A 17,935-nucleotide genomic window follows, 5' to 3' on the forward strand; every position below is an offset into this window, starting at 1 on the left:
CAGCCAGCCAACTGCCTGAGGCCCCTCTCCCCTGCTGGCCCGGCCCCACCCCACCTGTGCATGAATTCATGCACTGGGCCCCTAGTATTTTAAAAAATACCCAGTTGTTTTGTGAGCAGGTTTAGTTTGGTGACTGCTGCCTCGCTTGGCCTGGTCTCCAAAGGGGTGGTAACATCACTTAGTGTTCACAAGTTCTTTTGACTTTACCTCCTAAAGATTTCTTGCGTCTTTCTCCTCTGTATGTCCACTGCCCACTGGTCAAGTCCAAGCTACCAGGATCTCTGGCCTGGACCACTGCAGTAGCCTCAAAGTTCCCAATCTGTACTCCACAAAGCAGCCAGAGTGGTCATGTCAAGTTTCAGATTGGATTGTCACACTCCCCACCCGACCCTGACACGCGGTCCAGTTATTTTTTCCCCATTGCTTTCAGGATGAACACAACATTCTTTTCATGGCCAGAGGGCCTGCATGAGTAGGTTCCCACCCATCTCCCCAGCTTCATCTCACGGCCATCATCCCTGCTAATAGACTTGCACTCAAAGTTCTCTCCAGATACCCCTTCCCTTCCCTTTGCACTTCAGGCTCCGCTGTGATTACTTTTGAGGGAGATCTTCCCACCTTTCAGGGACAGCCCTTTTCAGTTGCAATTTTGTTTTGATTTACATAGTAATTTGATTAAGTGTGCATCTTCATGTAGATTGTAACTTGCCAGGAAGGCAGGGACCCCTTTTCTTCACTATTGTAGCCTTAGTGGTTAGTATGCAGTAAGCTCTAAATACAGGGCCGCACCCTGGCCAGTGTGGCTCAGTTTGTTGAGCATCCTCCTGTGCACCAAAAGGTTGCCAGTTGGATTCCCAGTCAGGGCACATGCCCAGGTCTGGTTCAGTCTCTGGTCAGGGTGTGTGGGAGGCAACTGATCAATGTTTTTTTACAATTGATGTTTCTCTCTCTCTCCCCCCCCCTCCTTTTCTCTCTTCTCTCAAAAACCAATAAAAACATATTAAAATAAATAAGGAAATACAGGGTCAGGCAAAAGTAATTTAAAGTTGTTTGTATGGAAAATAATACAGCCTGGCCAGAGTGGCTTAGTTGGTTGGAGTGTCCTCCCGGACACTGAAAGGTTTCTGGTTCTAATCTGGTAAGGGTACATGCCTGGGTTTTGGGTTGGATCCCTGTTGGGGTTGGGGCAAATATGAAAGGCAACTAATCACTGTCTCTCCCTCTTCCCCTTTCCTCTCTCTAAGCATATTCTAGAATGAGAACTTTAAAAATATAATAAATGAAAAATAATTAATAAGAATAAACTGTTTTGTGTACTCACAACTGTAAACCTACTTTTGCCCCACCCTGTACCTGCCCTCTTCTTCATATGGCTGCGTTGGCAATCAGCAATTTTCACTCACTGAGAAGACACAGGGTGTTGGGATGGATCAGAGCTTTATAATTATATCCAGAATTCCATTCACACATTTGTTCATTCATCACGATATATGAGGCATTATGTGCCACTTGGAGCTGTGGATTTCTGGGTCTAGCTGGAGTCAGCCAGCACACAGCAGGAACTGTTGGTAACGATTTGAATACCTGGCATATCTCACTTATCTCGGCTCAGTGAAAACAAACATTTATTAAACACAAACGAGGTGCCAGATGTGCCCTTGTTCTTAAGTAGCTTATGATCTATGGAGGAAAGACTTACTAGTACATGAAATAAGTGGCTACACATTTACAAGTTTTACAAAAGGGGCTGTAGTGTGTGCCATGGAGACACAGAAGAGAGGGTCCAAGTCCAGCCTGGGGGGTCAGAGACAGGCTTCCCTGCGTAAGGACTAGTTGAGGGGATGACTAAGAGTTAGGAAAACAGGCTATAGGGCAGTCCAGGTGTAGGTCAATGTGGAATGAACTTCAGAAGATGGCTATTTACTGAGCAGCAGGGAGTACCCAGTTCTGCCCAATTCTCCTCCTGAGTTGGGGTTTGGCCCCTCCACACTCCCCAGACATCCTCTGAAGGGGTTGGCTGAGATGGCCCCTGCCAATCTGTGTTTAGAGGGCAAATGCTGGGCTAAATGGAGAGGGAAAGGTGTGTAAGTGGGAAGCCCTCAGGCTTCTCTGACTCAGGCATCACATGGGCTGCTGTGAATTCAGCACCACTCCCAGCACTCCTGTCGACCAATACTAAACATCATCACCACCAGCAGTTTTTACTCATTTCTTTATTAATGTAGAAAAAGAGCCCAAGGCAGCTGGACCAGTAGTACAAAGCACGGCGAGTTAATACTATTTTGGTGAAAGGGTTGGCTTTACAAAAGAGAAGGAGCAGGCAGGAGCTGTCCTGGTTCTGGGGCCAGGCCCAGCCTGCTGCCCGGAACCTCACAGGAGCACCTGGAACCAGTCCCTTGGAGAGGATGACAGGTGGGTTGAGCGGGATGAACTGGAGACCATGGAGGACAGATGGCAGGGGTAGAGGGCCAGGCAGTGAGAACCATCCTGTGGCTGATGAGGACAGGAAACTGCTGGCATGAGACTCCCCACTGGACCATGGGTAGGGGCTCCAGGTGGCCTCAGCTCTGGGAATAGGAAGAAAAATCTTGCCGGGGGGCAAGGGAATCCAGAGCTGGCCCTGGGTTGAAGAGTCTTTCCCTCCTCTCTCCACCAGGGGCCACCTTTGCTCTGTACTACAGGGGGCGCTTCAGGGCCCAAGGCACAGAGGGAGGCCCAGAGGCCTCCCTGTTGGGAGGAAGAGTGGGCAGGGAAGGAAGCACTTGAGTGTTCCTGGCTTAGGCAGCCAGGGCTGAGACACAGGGCGGGACAACAGCATCCCTGTGCAATGGGGCTGGAATGTGGGCAGGGATGGGCTTACCCTTGGCCAGTTACCCCATGGCAATGGTGCCTGCCTCGAACCTTTGCAAATGGAGTCTGCACCATCACCGGGTGTCAGCAGACCTGGGTTCTAGCCTGAGCTTTTCTGGAACAGAGCTATATCACCATGGGCCAGCCATGTCCTGCCCTGGCCTGCTCCTCATCCGCTAATGAGGGCTTTGGCTATGACCTCTCAGGTCATGGGAGAGACTCTGAAGAACAAGGGACTCTCCAGAACCTGCTCTTGGTAGCTAAGTGGGAACTGGTCCCAACCATACCTTGGACACTGGCATGGGAGGGGGAAGGAGGTGGAGGAGGAGGGTGTTCTTTCGTGGAACCTACCCCCAGGAACGTTCCAGAGCTAGGAAAGACTGTGGGGGCCTCTGCTTTGTCCAGGGGTAGAGAGGCGGCCCTCCCTTTGGCAGGGAGGGGACGTGGTTCAGTACAGACCCTTCACAACCACTATCTGGGTAACACTTGGCATGAAGAGAATGGGGTGGCACTAAGTGACCCTTTATGTTCTTCCCCGGGGGTGGGAAGCTCCAGGCCTTGTTGTAGCTTCTGCCTCCAGCCCTCAGCCCGGGGTCAGGAGTACTTTTCACTGTGTTCTTGCCTTGGGAACAGCCCAAGACTCTGACTGGCTGGCACATGTTAGTTGGTGAGGAAAGGACAGAGGGTGAGTAAGCAGCCAGGGAGGTGAGAGCGACTCTCTGGCTTTCTCCGCTTCCTCTAGTGAGAGCAGCTCAATCAACCGAGTCACAGATCTCTTCCACCACCGCATTGAAGATGTGTGGCTGGTCTGCATAGACGTGGTGCGAAGCACCCTCGATTTCCTGTGAAGAAAGGAACCGCCAGGGTGGGACAGCCCTTTATTCCAGGCACTGGAAAGCTGTCAAACCATTTCTTTTCCTTTAGACCTCCTTGCCTATCACCCATGAGCACTTGTCAGAAACCGTGGTCCACTTTTCTCCCTGGATCCTGGCACTTTCCTGTAGGAGCCAACGACTTTCAATGCCCCATTTTCCTTCTCCCACGACCATTCACTGTATCTTGCCTTCCATGCTAGCCTCACCACCGATCTGCTCATTTGACCCACAGGCCCAGTAAACCAGGGCCCAATAGGCAGCCAGCCTAATTAAGCACACTCATTAACAAATGAGGGTTGAGGCGGAAAGAAAAAAGGGAAGGCAGGAGTGTGGTAGGAAGGCTTCATGTCAGCCTCTACTATTCACTCTCCTGTTCACAGCTCTGGTTTTGAGTGGGAATTACAGGAGGGGTAGCATGATGTCTGGCTACTGGACAAGAACAGAAGTGAGAGGCCTCCTAATTATGAAATGACAAAAAGCCAAACCTTTCAAGTCCACTGTCTCATCTCAATTGGTTCATCCCTCTTTTCCCTGCTGACTCTTCCATCACCCTCTCTATCCCGAGTTGCTCATCCTTGCTGAGAGTCAACCAACACGTGCTGGCATTCAATGCACAGCTTTTCCACCCCAATTCTGCTCCTTGGGTGGCCAACGTACCATGTCTCGGACATAGGAATCCGGCCGCTGCAGCTTCACCTTTTTCCCTGTGCTGGTGTCTATCCAGGTGTTGGACCCATAGATCATGGTGATGGGCACATCTTTTCGAATCAAGTGAATTCGTTCTATCATGGGGCGCCGGGCCCAGCCGAAGGACTCCATCATGGCTTTGAAGGCCGTCTCACCACTAAGAAGCAAAACAGGGTGAGGCAATTAGAATAAACCCCGCAGCATAAAATGTCAAACTGTTGGTCTCTTCTGAGGCTGGGGCAGTATCTTCATCATCTTGGTATTCCTCTCAAACCCTGGGTTTGAGACTCACTAAATATTGGTAAGATTAGGAGAAAGGACTGAATCTCTAGAGGCCTCTTAACACAAAACAGAGTTAGAGGGATACACTTGTGAAAACCCCTAGGACACTGAGTATTGTCCAAGAATGCAATGGGTTAATATTTATTCAAAAAATATTCATGTGTCATGCCCTAATCTGAGTGGGGGGACATATGAACAAGACACATTTCAGCTCACACTTCAGGCATTAAGTAATGAATTATATGATTCATTAACTACACATTTCCCAAGAATTATGAAAGGGTAGTGGAGTGCTATGAGAACACAGACTAAGGACTTAGCTGGTTGGGGGTGGAGGGAGAAGGTCAGGAGTTCATTGGGGGTGGAGTCTCAAGAGCGAGCACTATGGTAGTACAAAGGGTTTCCTGAGGAGACTGTGAATAAAACAGTCATGTGAAGACCTGGGGGAGCAGCAGTTTGTGTTGTGCGAGAAGCGAGGACTGCCAATCAGATCTACTTTGCTTTTTCCCGGTCATTTCCTTAGGTAGAGCTAATTGAGGCCGTATCATGGTCTGCAAGGGGTCTGCATGCATTATGCAGAACTAGTTCTGAGGCTGGGGAACATTCTGAGGAAAGGGCTAGGACTGTGCGTGAGGGGCCTCAAGTGGGTATGAGACTGGCGCTGAGCCCAGTGGGGGCTGAAAGACGGGTAGAGAGCAGAAAGCAGGGGGCTACCTGATTTGACTGTTGAGCTGAGTTTCTATACTGCTGCCTAAGCAGCGCCCTTCAATTAGCGGTGCTCATGAGGAATGTTGAATGGACAGTTCCCACGCTGCCTGAAAGCTGTCTGGGTTTGAGGCTAATGCTCAGACAGTACTGATGGAATGCAAATCCCCTCCTTCTTCACAGCTTTGGCTCACAACAGCGACTTGGACAGGCCTGGAATGAGGCGGGGCAGTGCTGCGGCTCCCAGTGAACTTGGCTCCTCGGAGATGCCTTCCAGCAGCTCAGGGTGAGGCCACCACAGAGGCGGTGCCTCCTGGTATCAGCCTCTCACACAGCACGGCCTGAGGGGAAGATTACCTCCCGGACTCTGCCCTGGCTGTCAGCTACAAGCCTATGGGGGCTGCTGTGTGAGCAGTCACAGACCTGAGCCTCTCAAGATTCTGGGGACACCCGGAAATCTCCAAAAGATTTGGAAAGAATTCCTGTCCCAACAATACTTCAAGGAGCACATGATCAAATTTTAAAATAGGTACTTTCTCAATCAGCGATTCTATTTGTAGGAACGTACTCTATAGACCAGTGGTTCTCAACCTTCCTAATGCTACGACCCTTTAATACAGTTCCTCATGTTGTGGTGACCCCCAATTTCATTGTTACAAATTGAACATAATTAAAGCACAGTGATTAATCACAAAAACAATATGTAATTATATATGTGTTTTCCGATGGTCTTAGGCGACCCCTGTGAAAGGGTCGTTAGACCCCAAAGGGGTCGCGACCCACAGGTTGAGAACCACTGCTATTGACAGTCATGTGTGTGCAGAGGGAGACATGCAAGGAGGTTCTCTGAAGTTGTCACGTGATATGTCAGACTGGCAGTAACAAGGAAAGTTGGAAATTACAAGTCTGGGACAGGCAAAGACTTCTTTCTTTCTTTTTGCTTTTATAAAAATACCGTATTCATATCATCTTTTAGTAAAAAAACAACAACAGTCTTTTCAAATGTTTTCCAGACTCTTGCCTGTCAGGATAACCACCTATCTCTACAGAAGAGTAAGGGTCACCTGTAGAGACAGTGGCAATTTTAATTAATGTTATCTTCTCTATCTCTTTGTGCCTACCCCTGGGGAAGTCTCTGGAAACGATCAAGCCTGCTAATGCTTCTGTTCTCCTAACTCAGCGACTTTCAACCGATGTGCTGTAAGAATTTTTAAAACATGCAATACCTGACTGTTTAGTCAGGGACACTGACCTCTTTTCCCTTAGATTGTCAAATTTTAAAAAAATGACAACAGCCAACACAACAGTAGTCACCCAGTATGCATGAATCAAAATTATTTTGTCAGATTGGCAAAAAATATACTTTTTGGTGTACCGCAGAATTTTAGTAATTAGTTTATGTGTGCCATGAGATGGAGGTTGAAAAATCACTGCCCAAACTGAATGAAAACTTTGTGGAAGAAGAAACACAGCACAGAACGATCCTGTTACATACAGGTCTGCAGTTTTCGTGTTATCTTGTCCACCTGGCACTGGCTCTGGGCGCTGCTCTCACCTGGGGTTTTGTGCGTTGCAGTGGTAGATATACTCTGATATAGTATCATCTTCAAAGAAGTCTGCAAACTTGCGCTTGAAGTCTGGTCGGAATCGCTGCACCAAGCCAGGCCCTGGGAGGGGACAGGAGAGCATGGAGGGGCCAGTTTGGGTGGTGGGGGAAAGACTCCTGCCTGTGCATGCTTGAACAACATTATTTCTCCTATTCCTGGGACCCTTACAGCCTTTTAATCTTAAGGTAGTGAGTGAAACTAGACCATCTCCCAAGAGGCCGGTCATATAAGGGCCTGTAACATAATATGAGTGGAGAGGCAAACTTAACCCTGGCATCTCAGACTCGGGGCAGTTTTAGAGCAATCTGTTCTCTCCACCTTCTTTATATAGTTCATAAACAAGCAGTAGGGCACCCAAAACAGACTGTCAAAATTGGGGCGTACTGGTCAACACCGGGCCTTTCTCTTCTGGTCTTCTCTCTGCATGTAAGAAGCAAGGGGTCAGAGGGTGGCACAGCCAGGATCCCCTGGGCCCTGGCCTCCTCCGTGGCTGTCAGCCAACTGCCACAACCACACTAGCTCTGATGCCCATGCACGAACCCAGCCAGATGCAAGTCCAAAAACGGGGAGCGTGGTAAGAGCTGAGCTTCTCCTAAACTCCTACCTTCTCCTCAAATGCTCATATTTCCCTTTTATCCAGAGACATTCTGTTTCTCATGAAGGGCCTAGAGAGATAACTCTTATTTAGCCATTTGCAATGAACTCACAATAATTGGCTATTGAACATTACCATGTATACATCAGCCATTAGTGTAAGACAGAGGGTCACCAACCTTCCCATAAAGAGCATGTGCTGTTCACTCCATCAGAGTAAAAAGCTCCCCAGAAAGTTAGGGTGCTGGCAGGGTGAGGTCAGAAGCCTGGGGCCTATTGATTTCACTTCCTCTGGCCGGCTCCCTCGGAACGCCTTCCCTCCCTTCAGCCACAGAATTTGCTGACAGCTACTAAATGGTGAAGATGTGGTGTCTGACTGGAGCAGGGCATGATTTCGAGGGGCTTGCCTGACACTGTGGGTTGTGTTGGAGGCTCTGGTTCTGACATCTCCCTGCTGCAGGTGCTGGGTGAGCTGCAGAGGTGGGAGCCAGTGGTGGTTACCATGCTGAATCGCCACAGGTTGCCATAAACTCACACATGTAGCATAAGAATTCAGCAGAGGAAGAGTCACCTCATGGTCCCTTTCTTTCTCTCTCTCTCTCTGGGGGTCTAACCAAGGCACAGAGTAGTAGTTCTGCTCCATCTGTCCCTTGCATAGGAAAGCTTTTTCCATGCAAATGAAAGAAAAAAAAGAACCTTCTGAAACTACAGACAAAGAAATCTGGTCCAGATTAATAGCTTAAAATAACAATGCTAGGTCCATTCCCACTTTTCAAGAACAAGCGAGGATGATGGGAGTCCAGAAGCAGTGGGGCTTCTAGCATGGGATAGCCTTGGTTTGAGGAGATAGTTTCTGTGTCTGTAGGCTACTCACCCCAGGGCCCAGCTATTCGAAGAACAGCCAGTGGGTTGGAACGCCCTAGGACAGAGGCCACAGCCTTGACCCAGGTTGGGGGTGCACGGATCTCACTGGGGTCAGTCGGTCGGAGGGGAAAGCCCCATGGGTCCACCAGGATGAGGTGTTTAACTCTACAGGAGGACAAAGGAAAAGCTGTATTTGCTTGGAGATACCATAGCCCTTAAATCACCCAGGAAAAAGAGAACCACAGTGGGGCCTTGACTTACGAGTTTAATTCGTTCCGTGACGGAGCTCATAACTCAAATTACTCGTATGTCAAATCACTGTGACGTTCGCTGTGCCAACTAGCGGTGGGGTATCTGAAGCTGGCTCGTAACCCAAATTTTTTTGAGCTTGCAACTCAAAGCAAAAAATCGGCCGAGAGACGGCTCATATCTCAAAAAAACTCGTTAGTCGGGACACTCGTAAGTCAAGGCCCCACTGTATTGGAAACTAATACCGGAAGCTTCCCAGTGAGGCAAGGAGTTGGATAATGACCCAGAGGGTGGGTCCTTCTTACCTTTCAGGGTACTTGATAGAGTAAGAAGTGGCCAGGAATCCTCCCAAACTGTGCCCTAGGAGGATCATGCTGGGGATCCCCATGGTCTCCCGCCACGTCTCTATTGACATCACAAACTCATTCTCGGCCCCTTCTGGGTCCCTCGGGAATGTTGGCCTGGAGCTTCTCCCGAAGCCAAGCAGATCAAACGTGTGCAGTGTGCGGCGGGCACTCAGTGAATCCATGTTGAGGATCCAGAGGCCCACGCCACCCCCAAAGCCATGCACCATCACCAAAGGGGTGCGGTCCCTGAGCTCGGGGCTCACGGTCACCGTCCAGATCTTGTTCTGGTTTGGGAGAGACACATACCGGGCCAGGAACTTGTTCTGGAGACCTGGGGAGAGGAGATTCAGAGCGAGCAATACGTCTGCTTTCTGACAGCATCATCATGGTGCCTGGATGATCAGTCTTCAGCTCTGTCCCTCTGTTCCCAAACCTCCCTGACCTCCCTCACCTCTTTCCTTTTTATATCCCTCTCACCATACACCCCAAGAGTTAAACTCTGAGTACAATTTGTAGACCATCTACTCTATAGGTAATAAGAGTGGCCATCTTACTCCTTGAGGCTGTTTGCCTGGCTCCCTTTGGGCACAGGGTGGCAGTGACTCCACCAACCTACAGAGCTCCTGCACCCATTGCTCTTGTACCTGTGTGCTTGGGGCTTGACAGATGGACAGAAGTGTCCTCACTGAGGGTATCTGGGAGGAGGGCTTTTAACTGGAGTTGAGACAGGCGGAGGGTGTGACAGGTGTGAACTGAGCCACGGGCTTATTCCTCTTAGAGACAGACCCAGGTGGGCAGTGCTTGCTCTGCTGGTGTGAAGGCAATTACATGACAGAACTGCCCGGGGAAAGTGACTTGGATCCTGGACAAAAGCTTGAAAGCTGTGGCTATTCTTCAGTTGTATTTACTCAGGCTCATAAGAGGCGAGCCATGGCTGGGGAAGTAGAACAGGGCAGGTAAGATAAGAGGAAAACAGGGAGATGTGGCCCAAGGGCCTTGCTTGAGCCAGTGGCTGCTGATGCTCATGGGATGCCCTGCCCCAATATAACACTGCCCAGGAGCTGGTCTCTGGGAATCTCTAACTCCTGTCTCAAACCAGAGAAGTGGTGGGGAAATACAGTGGGGCCTTGACTTACGAGTGTCCCGACTAACGAGTTTTTCGAGATACGAGCCGTCTCTCCGCCAATTTTTTGCTTTGAGTTGCGAGCTAAAATTCAGGTTACGAGCCAGCTTCAGATACCCCACTGCTAGTTGGCACAGCGAACGTCACAGTGAATGCCACAACATCAGCCCAGCATCACGTGTCAGTGTAATGGTGAAAATTGATTTGACATACGAGTAATTTGAGTTACGAGCTCTGTCACGGAACGAATTAAACTCGTAAGTCAAGGCCCCACTGTACTTCTTTACAGGTCCTTGGGTAGCAAGGTGGTAAATCTAAGAAGTGCTTGTGTGTTTGGAAGAACAGACAGGGAGAAAGAAAGAAGAGAGGAGTAGGAGAAGGAAGGAAAGGAGAGAAAATGTGTATCTGTGTGTGTTGTGTGCTAATAGTTGGTACAGGGTTGGAGGTGAAGTTGTGGGATGTGGCAGGAACTACATGATGGACAGGGAGGGCGACACTGAGGAACCATTATCATAGAATTCAGTGTCCTCTGTCTAAATCTCTTCCCTTAGATCACTGACAACCTTTCCTCCCACCCCCAAACATTTTTTATCAGGAGTAGTGGGCTCAGTGTACCAGGCTCTGGGAAGATCCCGTATCCTCCTTAGGCCTCCTGAGGGAGGTGGCACAAGCTGTCCCCTCTACTTACACTGGAGGATCTTGGCTTCCACATTCTTCAATTGAGACATCGAAGTGGGGCGCCAAGCGGGCAGCCAGCTACTCAGCCAGCCTTGAGGCCTGGGACAAAGAGACACAGAGATGCTCATTGGCAACACTGGAAAGGAAACATTGATGCCCTGAGCCTTGCTGACAGATACAAAAGAGTTATCAGGGTACAGGGTGTTTTCCAGGCTCAGGAGACCTCCCACTATGGCAGTCAGCAATTCCCTCACGGCCTGATAGACTGTTACTCTTCTCTGGTAAATGGCTATTAACAACATGCTCTTTGTTTCAAAGATGCTCAGAATATCATGTGCACAGCACTTTACAGTTTACAAAGCACTTTCACATTTATCTCATTTGAGCTTTACAAACCCTTTTGCCGCTGATTTTCATGTTTCAAGAGATTATAAGGGGGACAAACCCACTTTTAACTAATGCTTTCAGTTATCTTTTGCTATCCCCAGGACTGAATGTTCCTTTAGAATAGGACAAGTTCCCATGCCACCTGCCCTCCTGGCAGGGCACTGCAGTTTGTGTGTGCCCTCTTTCAAGCCCCTGGAAGTACAGAGCACTGTCAGTGCCCAGCTGGGCTCTCAGGAAACCTTTAAGCAACGAGATGGGATAGGCAGGGAGCATGAGATGGGAGACCTGGGTTCAAGTCCTACGGTGAATCACCAGCTGGACACAGGTTGCCTCTGGCCTTGTTCTCCAGATTATAAAATGAGTAAAAAACTCACATAGTTCTTATCTCCCATAGCAGGCAATAAAACAGATAAGATACGCTATTCTGCTTTCTCCTTCATATCCACAGGACTTTAAGTCATTGCAGAGTAGAAGTTGAAAGCACCAGTTTTGGAATGAAAAAAACACACCTTGGATCTGAGTCATGGTATTATCATTTTCGAGCAGAATGACTTTGGCCTGAAGAGATGGGAGACCTGGGTTCAAGTCCTGCGGTGAATCACCGGCTGGACACAGGTTGCCTCTGGCCTTGTTCTCCAGGTTATAAAATGAGTAAAAAACTCAAATAGTTCTTATCTCCCATAGCAGGCAATAAAACAGATAAGATACGCTATTCTGCCTTCTCCTTCATATCCACAGGACTTTAAGTCATTGCAGAGTAGAAGTTGAAAGCACCAGTTTTGGAATAAAAAACACACACCTTGGATCTGAGTCATGGTATTATCATTTTCGAGCAGAATGACTTTGGCCTGATGAACAGCCTGTCTTTGAGCATTTAGATATGTAAGGGAACTTATAAGGTGCCTGGTACAAATTAGATGCTCAATGAATGAGTTTTTATTATTTCTTTTCCATCGCATATGACATTTCTCTTTTCTGGGTGAAGAGGATTATGGGATGGACACACCAGCTGTAGGAAAGGCCTGTGAACATGGGTATAGTCACACAGAGCATTCTGTGGGAGAACGAGAGGAACCACTGCCAACACCCCCCCCCCCCCCCCCCACCCCCCCCCCTCTCTTAGCACACACTGGGCATCCTGGTACATCAGTTGAAGCACAGAGCTTTAGATAAGGATGGCCCTTAGAAATCATCTAGCCCAGTCTCTTTTATTTTACAGATGACCAAACTGATGCCCAAAGAGGTCAGACAGCTAGTGAGAAAAAGAAGCAGAACTAGAAAACCCAGATTTGAAATCCAGGTTTCTCTGTACTTCTTCTCTGGAAGTTCCAGCCTTGGCGTTTCAAGGGCACACACGAATACTTACAGTATAAGACATAATTTTCACACTGGTCTCTGTTTTCTGAAAGGAGGTGTGATCTAAAGCCAGAAGGCCAGATTTCTAATCCTGGCACTGCCACTTACCAGCAATATGACTTCCACTTTCTGTGTCAAACTTTCACCTTTAAAAGGGCGGTAATAACAGTACCTACCTCACAGGGTTGTTATAAAGATTAAATGAGTTAATGCACCTAAAATACATAGAATAAAGTCTAGTACAAGATAAAATTCCCAATAAACGTTTCCCCCCAGCTAAATCATAAGCTGTTTTGTAAGTAGCGAGTCTCAATGATTGAGGTTTGAAAGAAATACTGAGGTTGCAGCCGAGCCAGATGAGAGTTGTCAGTTTCATCAATTAAATCCTATGGAGACTCATAACCCTTTTAATTTTCCACTGGAATTTCTTGTAAGCTTGAAGCATCTGGATCCCATACTGCAGCACTCAGGAGAAATGTTGTTCCATGGAACAGCACTATGGGCTGCTCAGCAGAGATTCAGGGGAGTTTTACTTTGCCTCTCTTCTTCACCAAAAATGTTGCAGGTAAAGCACTGGAAATATTGTCTGGCACGCTGAATCTGATTAATACATTGGGGAGGTGAGGGATGGGGATAGGGGTGTTCAGGCAAAGAGAAGAGAAGCCACTTAGCCATGAACTTGGGCTGGCCAGGATGGTCTCTTCCCTCTAGAGCAGTTGTAACAAAGAAACAGAATTTCCGGAGGATGAGGCCCAGAAATCAGGATTTTAAAAAGATTCCCAGGTGATTCTAATGTGCAGCCAAGGTTGAGAACCACTGCTCTATACTAGAGCATTTTTATCCGAACAGAGGTAAGGCAGAAGAGGTTCTGTGTGGGGTCTGTGATCTTGGGCAAGTCTTCTAACTTCTATGGGCACTGACTTCTTTAAAAAAGAGTTGAACTACCTGCATCTCAACCGGCTCTAATATTGTTTCCCTAAGTCGCTGTAGCTACTGTACAGTTCTTGGAAAAGTTCTCTTAGAGAGCAACTCTCCTGGGCAGCTTCTTCAAGCACAGGAAGCTGCTATTGTCATAAAGTTAATTCCTTTTGCAAACTGCCAGTTATGCTGGTCTGAAAAGGGGGACCGCGGGACCCACAAAAGGACCCGAGCTAGTGACACCGAGGCTTGGCTGGGAGCTGAGTCATTCTTCTGGAAGCAACTTTGCCTGGCTCCTAGAGACTGCAAATGGCTAACCACACCAGCTACAGGTGGCGCCCCAAACCCGATGCCCTTGAGGCAGTGGTAACAAGTCCCAAGAGCTCTAATTTTGAGACCACAGCAAAAAAGATAGTTATAATGATAAAAAACATTATCAACTAGGGTCGCAACCTGCGAAGTGTCTCGGCGGGTGAGAACTAAAGAAGGCTTGCAAGCCCATTCATTATTCCAAGCAGACCAATTCCAGCGCGGCGGCGGCCTTTCTCCTCTTCCCGTGCCCTCTCCGTGCCCTGCGAAATGAGGCTCTTTCCTCTCCCGACTTCCAAACCAGGGCCAGTCCAGGCAGGGAGACCTGGCTGCCACCCCCGCAACCGCATCCCGCCAGCATGCTTCGGTGGATCTCAGACATTCCCATGGAATCTAATCCCCGGGCACAGCGGGGAGAGGAGAACGAGGAGCGATCGCGGAGACCAACGTGCAAAGTTCGAATCTCGGAGCTGCATGCAGGCTAACTCATTTCCCATCGCTCCCCCGGCTCTGCCGCCGCCTCTTCTGGGCAAAAGCAAAGCGAGCAAAGGCAGCCCCCAGCCCTCCCATGAGGCCGACCTGAGACAGGAAAGGCAGGAAGATGTCTAAAAGTGTTCCTCAGCCACAGACAGTCCCAGGATCATGGGCCAGAGAGAGACAGAGAAAGAGAAAGAGACGGGGTTAACTCACTGCTGCTCCAGATCATCAGCCATAGTAAACAAGCCCTGCCGGGTCGAGCCGAGCCAGCCCGTCCCTCTGCCTGACGCCAGCACCAGCTGACCTAGCAAAGGGTCGGATAACAAAGTGGGGCGGGGCCAGCGCGGGACGGGGAGGCGGGGCCCCGGTACAGGGACTTTGGCCTTGAACCTCGGCGGGTGGCGGGTGGTGGGGACCGGGCACAGATGCAGGCGGAGTGGTCTCCCGGTCTCGCAGAATAGGACCGTAATTCTGGTCACACATTTGGGAGACAGTGAGGGAGGCGAGTAGTACCGAAACCACCGAGTCCCTCACGGGAGCTCACCAGCCCTCCATGCTCTCATGATCAGAAAGTGACAGGACCACCCCCGCAGGCGCTCACACTGTCTGGGCCTCCCTATTATATAGCTCCCTGTCCTCCGAAGTCCTCCCCTGGTGTCCTTTCTAATCTGAGGCTTATGATGTTTGTAGAGACCACACCACTGGTTAAATGTTCCTACCAAGGGCCTGTACCCTAAGTAGATTGCCAGGTTTCATAAATAAAGAACAGCACGCCTAGTTAAAGCTGAATTTCAGGCAAACAACAAATACTTTTAATTATTTTTATTTTTATTTTTTTATTGATTTCAGAGAGGAAGGGAAAGGGAGAAACATAGAAACATCAATGATGAGAGAGAATCATTGATCACCTGCCCCCCGCACGCCCCCCACTGGGGATCGAGGCCGCAACCTGGGCATGTGCCCTTGACCGAAATCGAACCCAGGCGGGACCTTTCAGTCTGCGGGCCAAAGCTTTATCCACTGAGCCAAACTGGCCAGGGCCAACAAATACTTTTATAGAACAAGTATGTCCCGTGTAATATTTGGGACATAATGTTGTAATGTACCCCGCAAATCACAGAAGGACGCCTCAAGAAGTCGAATTAAAGAGTCACATTTATTGCAATCCAGGACTATGAGGGGGCATTTCGCTCTCCCAGATCTCATAGTGCCCTCCCCAGCCCCAACATCAGATTTATATAGGCAAAGATCACAAAGGTATTGATTACACCCCAGGGTTTGGAATGAGGAATCTGGTTCGAAAAAAAGCAGTTTACAGAAGCAGAATTAAGCATGTTAATTATAGTTTTGGGTCTCCGTATCACTGAGTTCACAGGAACACATTATCTGGGGCCACTGAGTTGACAGGAACACATTGTCTAGAGCCCTGGGGTCTTGAGACCACTGAGTTAACAGGGAAACATTATCTGGAAACCTCAGGTTTTGGGATAATTGTGCTGTCCTGGTTCCCAGGTACAGAGGAATTTGCTTTCTAAAACCAGTAAGATCACAATCAATGGGATATTCGCATTACAATCAATAAGGCATTCAATCGAATGGGATGATTTATACAATTCAGAAAATCAAAGTAACTTTTCTATTGTTAAACAAAGCAAATAAGTACAGAAGCCAAACAGCAGGGTTAAAGTTAAACTATAGTTTCTACCTGAGATGATTGCTACCATACTTCAATGACTTGGCATCCTGTATTTTATCTGTCAACCCTAAACCTAAGCGACATTATTTCAAGATGCAAATCCTTTGCTCTGGAGATTCCCCAACCTAGTTTCCAGGAAGATGTGGCTCAATCCCAGGTCTCTCACAGTTTGGAAGATCCCCAGCTCCCGCCTCCTCCCCTCAGGAGGGGGAGTTGAAGAACTAACTTACAAGGCTAGGCCTGCTTTAGGGGTGTGGGGGTTTGGAGGAGAGGGTGGTTGGCTTAGCTCAGCGGTCCTGAGTGTACTTCAGGTTTGCTCGGCAGAGGAGCCAAATCTTGAGGCTGACTCCAGACCTTACCTGAGCTGATAAACAGGGCCTGATGTCCCTGGAGCTGTCTGATTTCAGGTTGTCCCTAGGTTAGGTTAAAACTAGACTTCGGGTGGTGGTGGGTGGGAGAATGCTAGTCCTGAGGGGTTTGTCAAGGTGTTTTCTTTAGCCATCATGCAGGACTCGGGAGAATGAGATTTCTTCTTTCTTGTAACACAGTGTCAAAATGATCCGAGTATCATGGTAAGGGCTTACTAGTATGTGTATATATATATACACACATATATCTTAGAGGCCGATGCATGAAATTTGTGCAAGAGTAGGTCTTCCTTCCCCAGCTGCCGGCACTGGCTTCCCTCTAGCACCCGGGACCCGGGCTTCCCTCACAGCCCTGGCTTTGTCTGGAAGGTGGTCTGGGACCCCCGGAAGGATGTCCGGTCTAATTAGCATATTATGCTTTTATTATTATAGATTATTATAGCTATATCCTGCCTTTCCTCTAAACTTAATTTTAAAAAGTTATAAGAATAATAGCCTGCTCTAGTGGTAAATAAGATTTTTCTATCTCTGCCATCCTAGGCTGTTTATTGGCAACGTTGTATTCAGAGCTCAGCTCAAACTTCCCCTCTTCTGAGGCCTTTCCTGACCGCAGGGTCTAAAAGAGATGCCTCATCTATCTGTCACATTATTTTCTTCATAACACTTACCACTATCTGAAATTCTCATGTGTATTTGTTTACTCATTTATTATCAGTTTCCCTCCACTAGAGCCTAAGGTTCATGGGGGACCTTGTCTGTTTTGTTCTCTGCTCTGTTGCCAGCACCTAGGACAGGATGTGGCAGAGTAGACAGTCAGTACTTACTGGATAAATAAATGGATGAAAAGTCTAGCCAGGAGGCAGGCATGTAAGCAATTACCTATAAAACAATGTACTAAGTGTCAAGGGCTTTGGGAGCTGTATTTTAAATTGTATGACATAGGAAATTCCAGGCTACATCACTTTAAGACAGGGCAACACAATCTCCCACTTTTCTGAAAACCTGTAGAATGGAGAACTTTTTGAGGCAAGCATGACCGGCTGGAACTCTCCAGACCTCATCTCAGGAGGCAGCGCAGAAAAATCTTTGATGTGCTAACCAGCTTCACAGCAGAGGTTGCTTAGAAGTAGGAAACTCGAACATATGGAAAATGCCTTTTATAATCAAACTAGAGGCCCGGTGCACAAAAATTTGTGCACTCGGGGGGGTGGGGGAGGGAGGGGGGTCCCCCAGCCCGGCCTGTGGCCTGTGCCCTCTCGCAGTCTGGGACCCCTCGGGAGATAACGACCTGCTGGCTTAGGCCTGCTCCCGGGTGGCAGAGGGCAGGCCCAATCCCTAAGTGCAGCCCCTGGTCAGGCTCAGAGCAGGGCCGATTGGGGAGTTGGGGCGCCGCCCCCTGTCATGCACAGAGCAGGGCGGATCGGGAGGTTGCAATGCCACCCTCAGTCACGCTCAGGGTAGGGCCGATTGGGGGGTTGGGGCACCGCCCCCTGTCACACACAGAGCAGGGCCCGTGGGGGGGGGGGTTGGGGCGCCGCACCCTGTCACACACAGAGCAGGGCC

At 48.8% G+C, this 17,935-nt stretch overlaps 1 protein-coding gene across 5 annotated transcripts; it reads right to left on the reverse strand.

Annotated features, from left to right (window-relative positions):
* Positions 1-2,196: 2,196 nt before the first annotated feature.
* ABHD4 (abhydrolase domain containing 4) lies at positions 2,197-14,602 on the reverse strand. Of its 5 annotated transcripts, none has more exons than XM_005882265.2 (7): positions 14,522-14,602; positions 10,872-10,960; positions 9,019-9,391; positions 8,475-8,629; positions 6,955-7,066; positions 4,383-4,569; positions 2,197-3,692 (listed from the first exon to the last, which is right to left on the reverse strand). In XM_005882265.2, exons 1-7 carry the CDS (start codon positions 14,542-14,544, stop codon positions 3,603-3,605), a joined length of 1,029 nt encoding a protein of 342 aa, XP_005882327.1. In that variant the 5' UTR covers positions 14,545-14,602; the 3' UTR covers positions 2,197-3,602. The 5 variants fall into 5 exon arrangements, 4 of the variants coding, with proteins under 4 accessions (XP_005882327.1, XP_005882328.1, XP_014385445.1 ...); XM_005882266.2 differs by lacking the exon at positions 14,522-14,602 and adding an exon at positions 14,411-14,509; XM_014529959.1 differs by lacking the exon at positions 14,522-14,602 and adding an exon at positions 11,824-11,898 and having other exon boundaries at positions 9,367-9,391; positions 10,872-11,533.
* Between the last annotated feature and the right edge of the window lie 3,333 nt (positions 14,603-17,935).

Source organism: Myotis brandtii, unplaced genomic scaffold (assembly GCF_000412655.1).
Source record: "Myotis brandtii unplaced genomic scaffold, ASM41265v1 scaffold70, whole genome shotgun sequence".
NCBI classification, from domain to species: domain Eukaryota; kingdom Metazoa; phylum Chordata; class Mammalia; order Chiroptera; family Vespertilionidae; genus Myotis; species Myotis brandtii.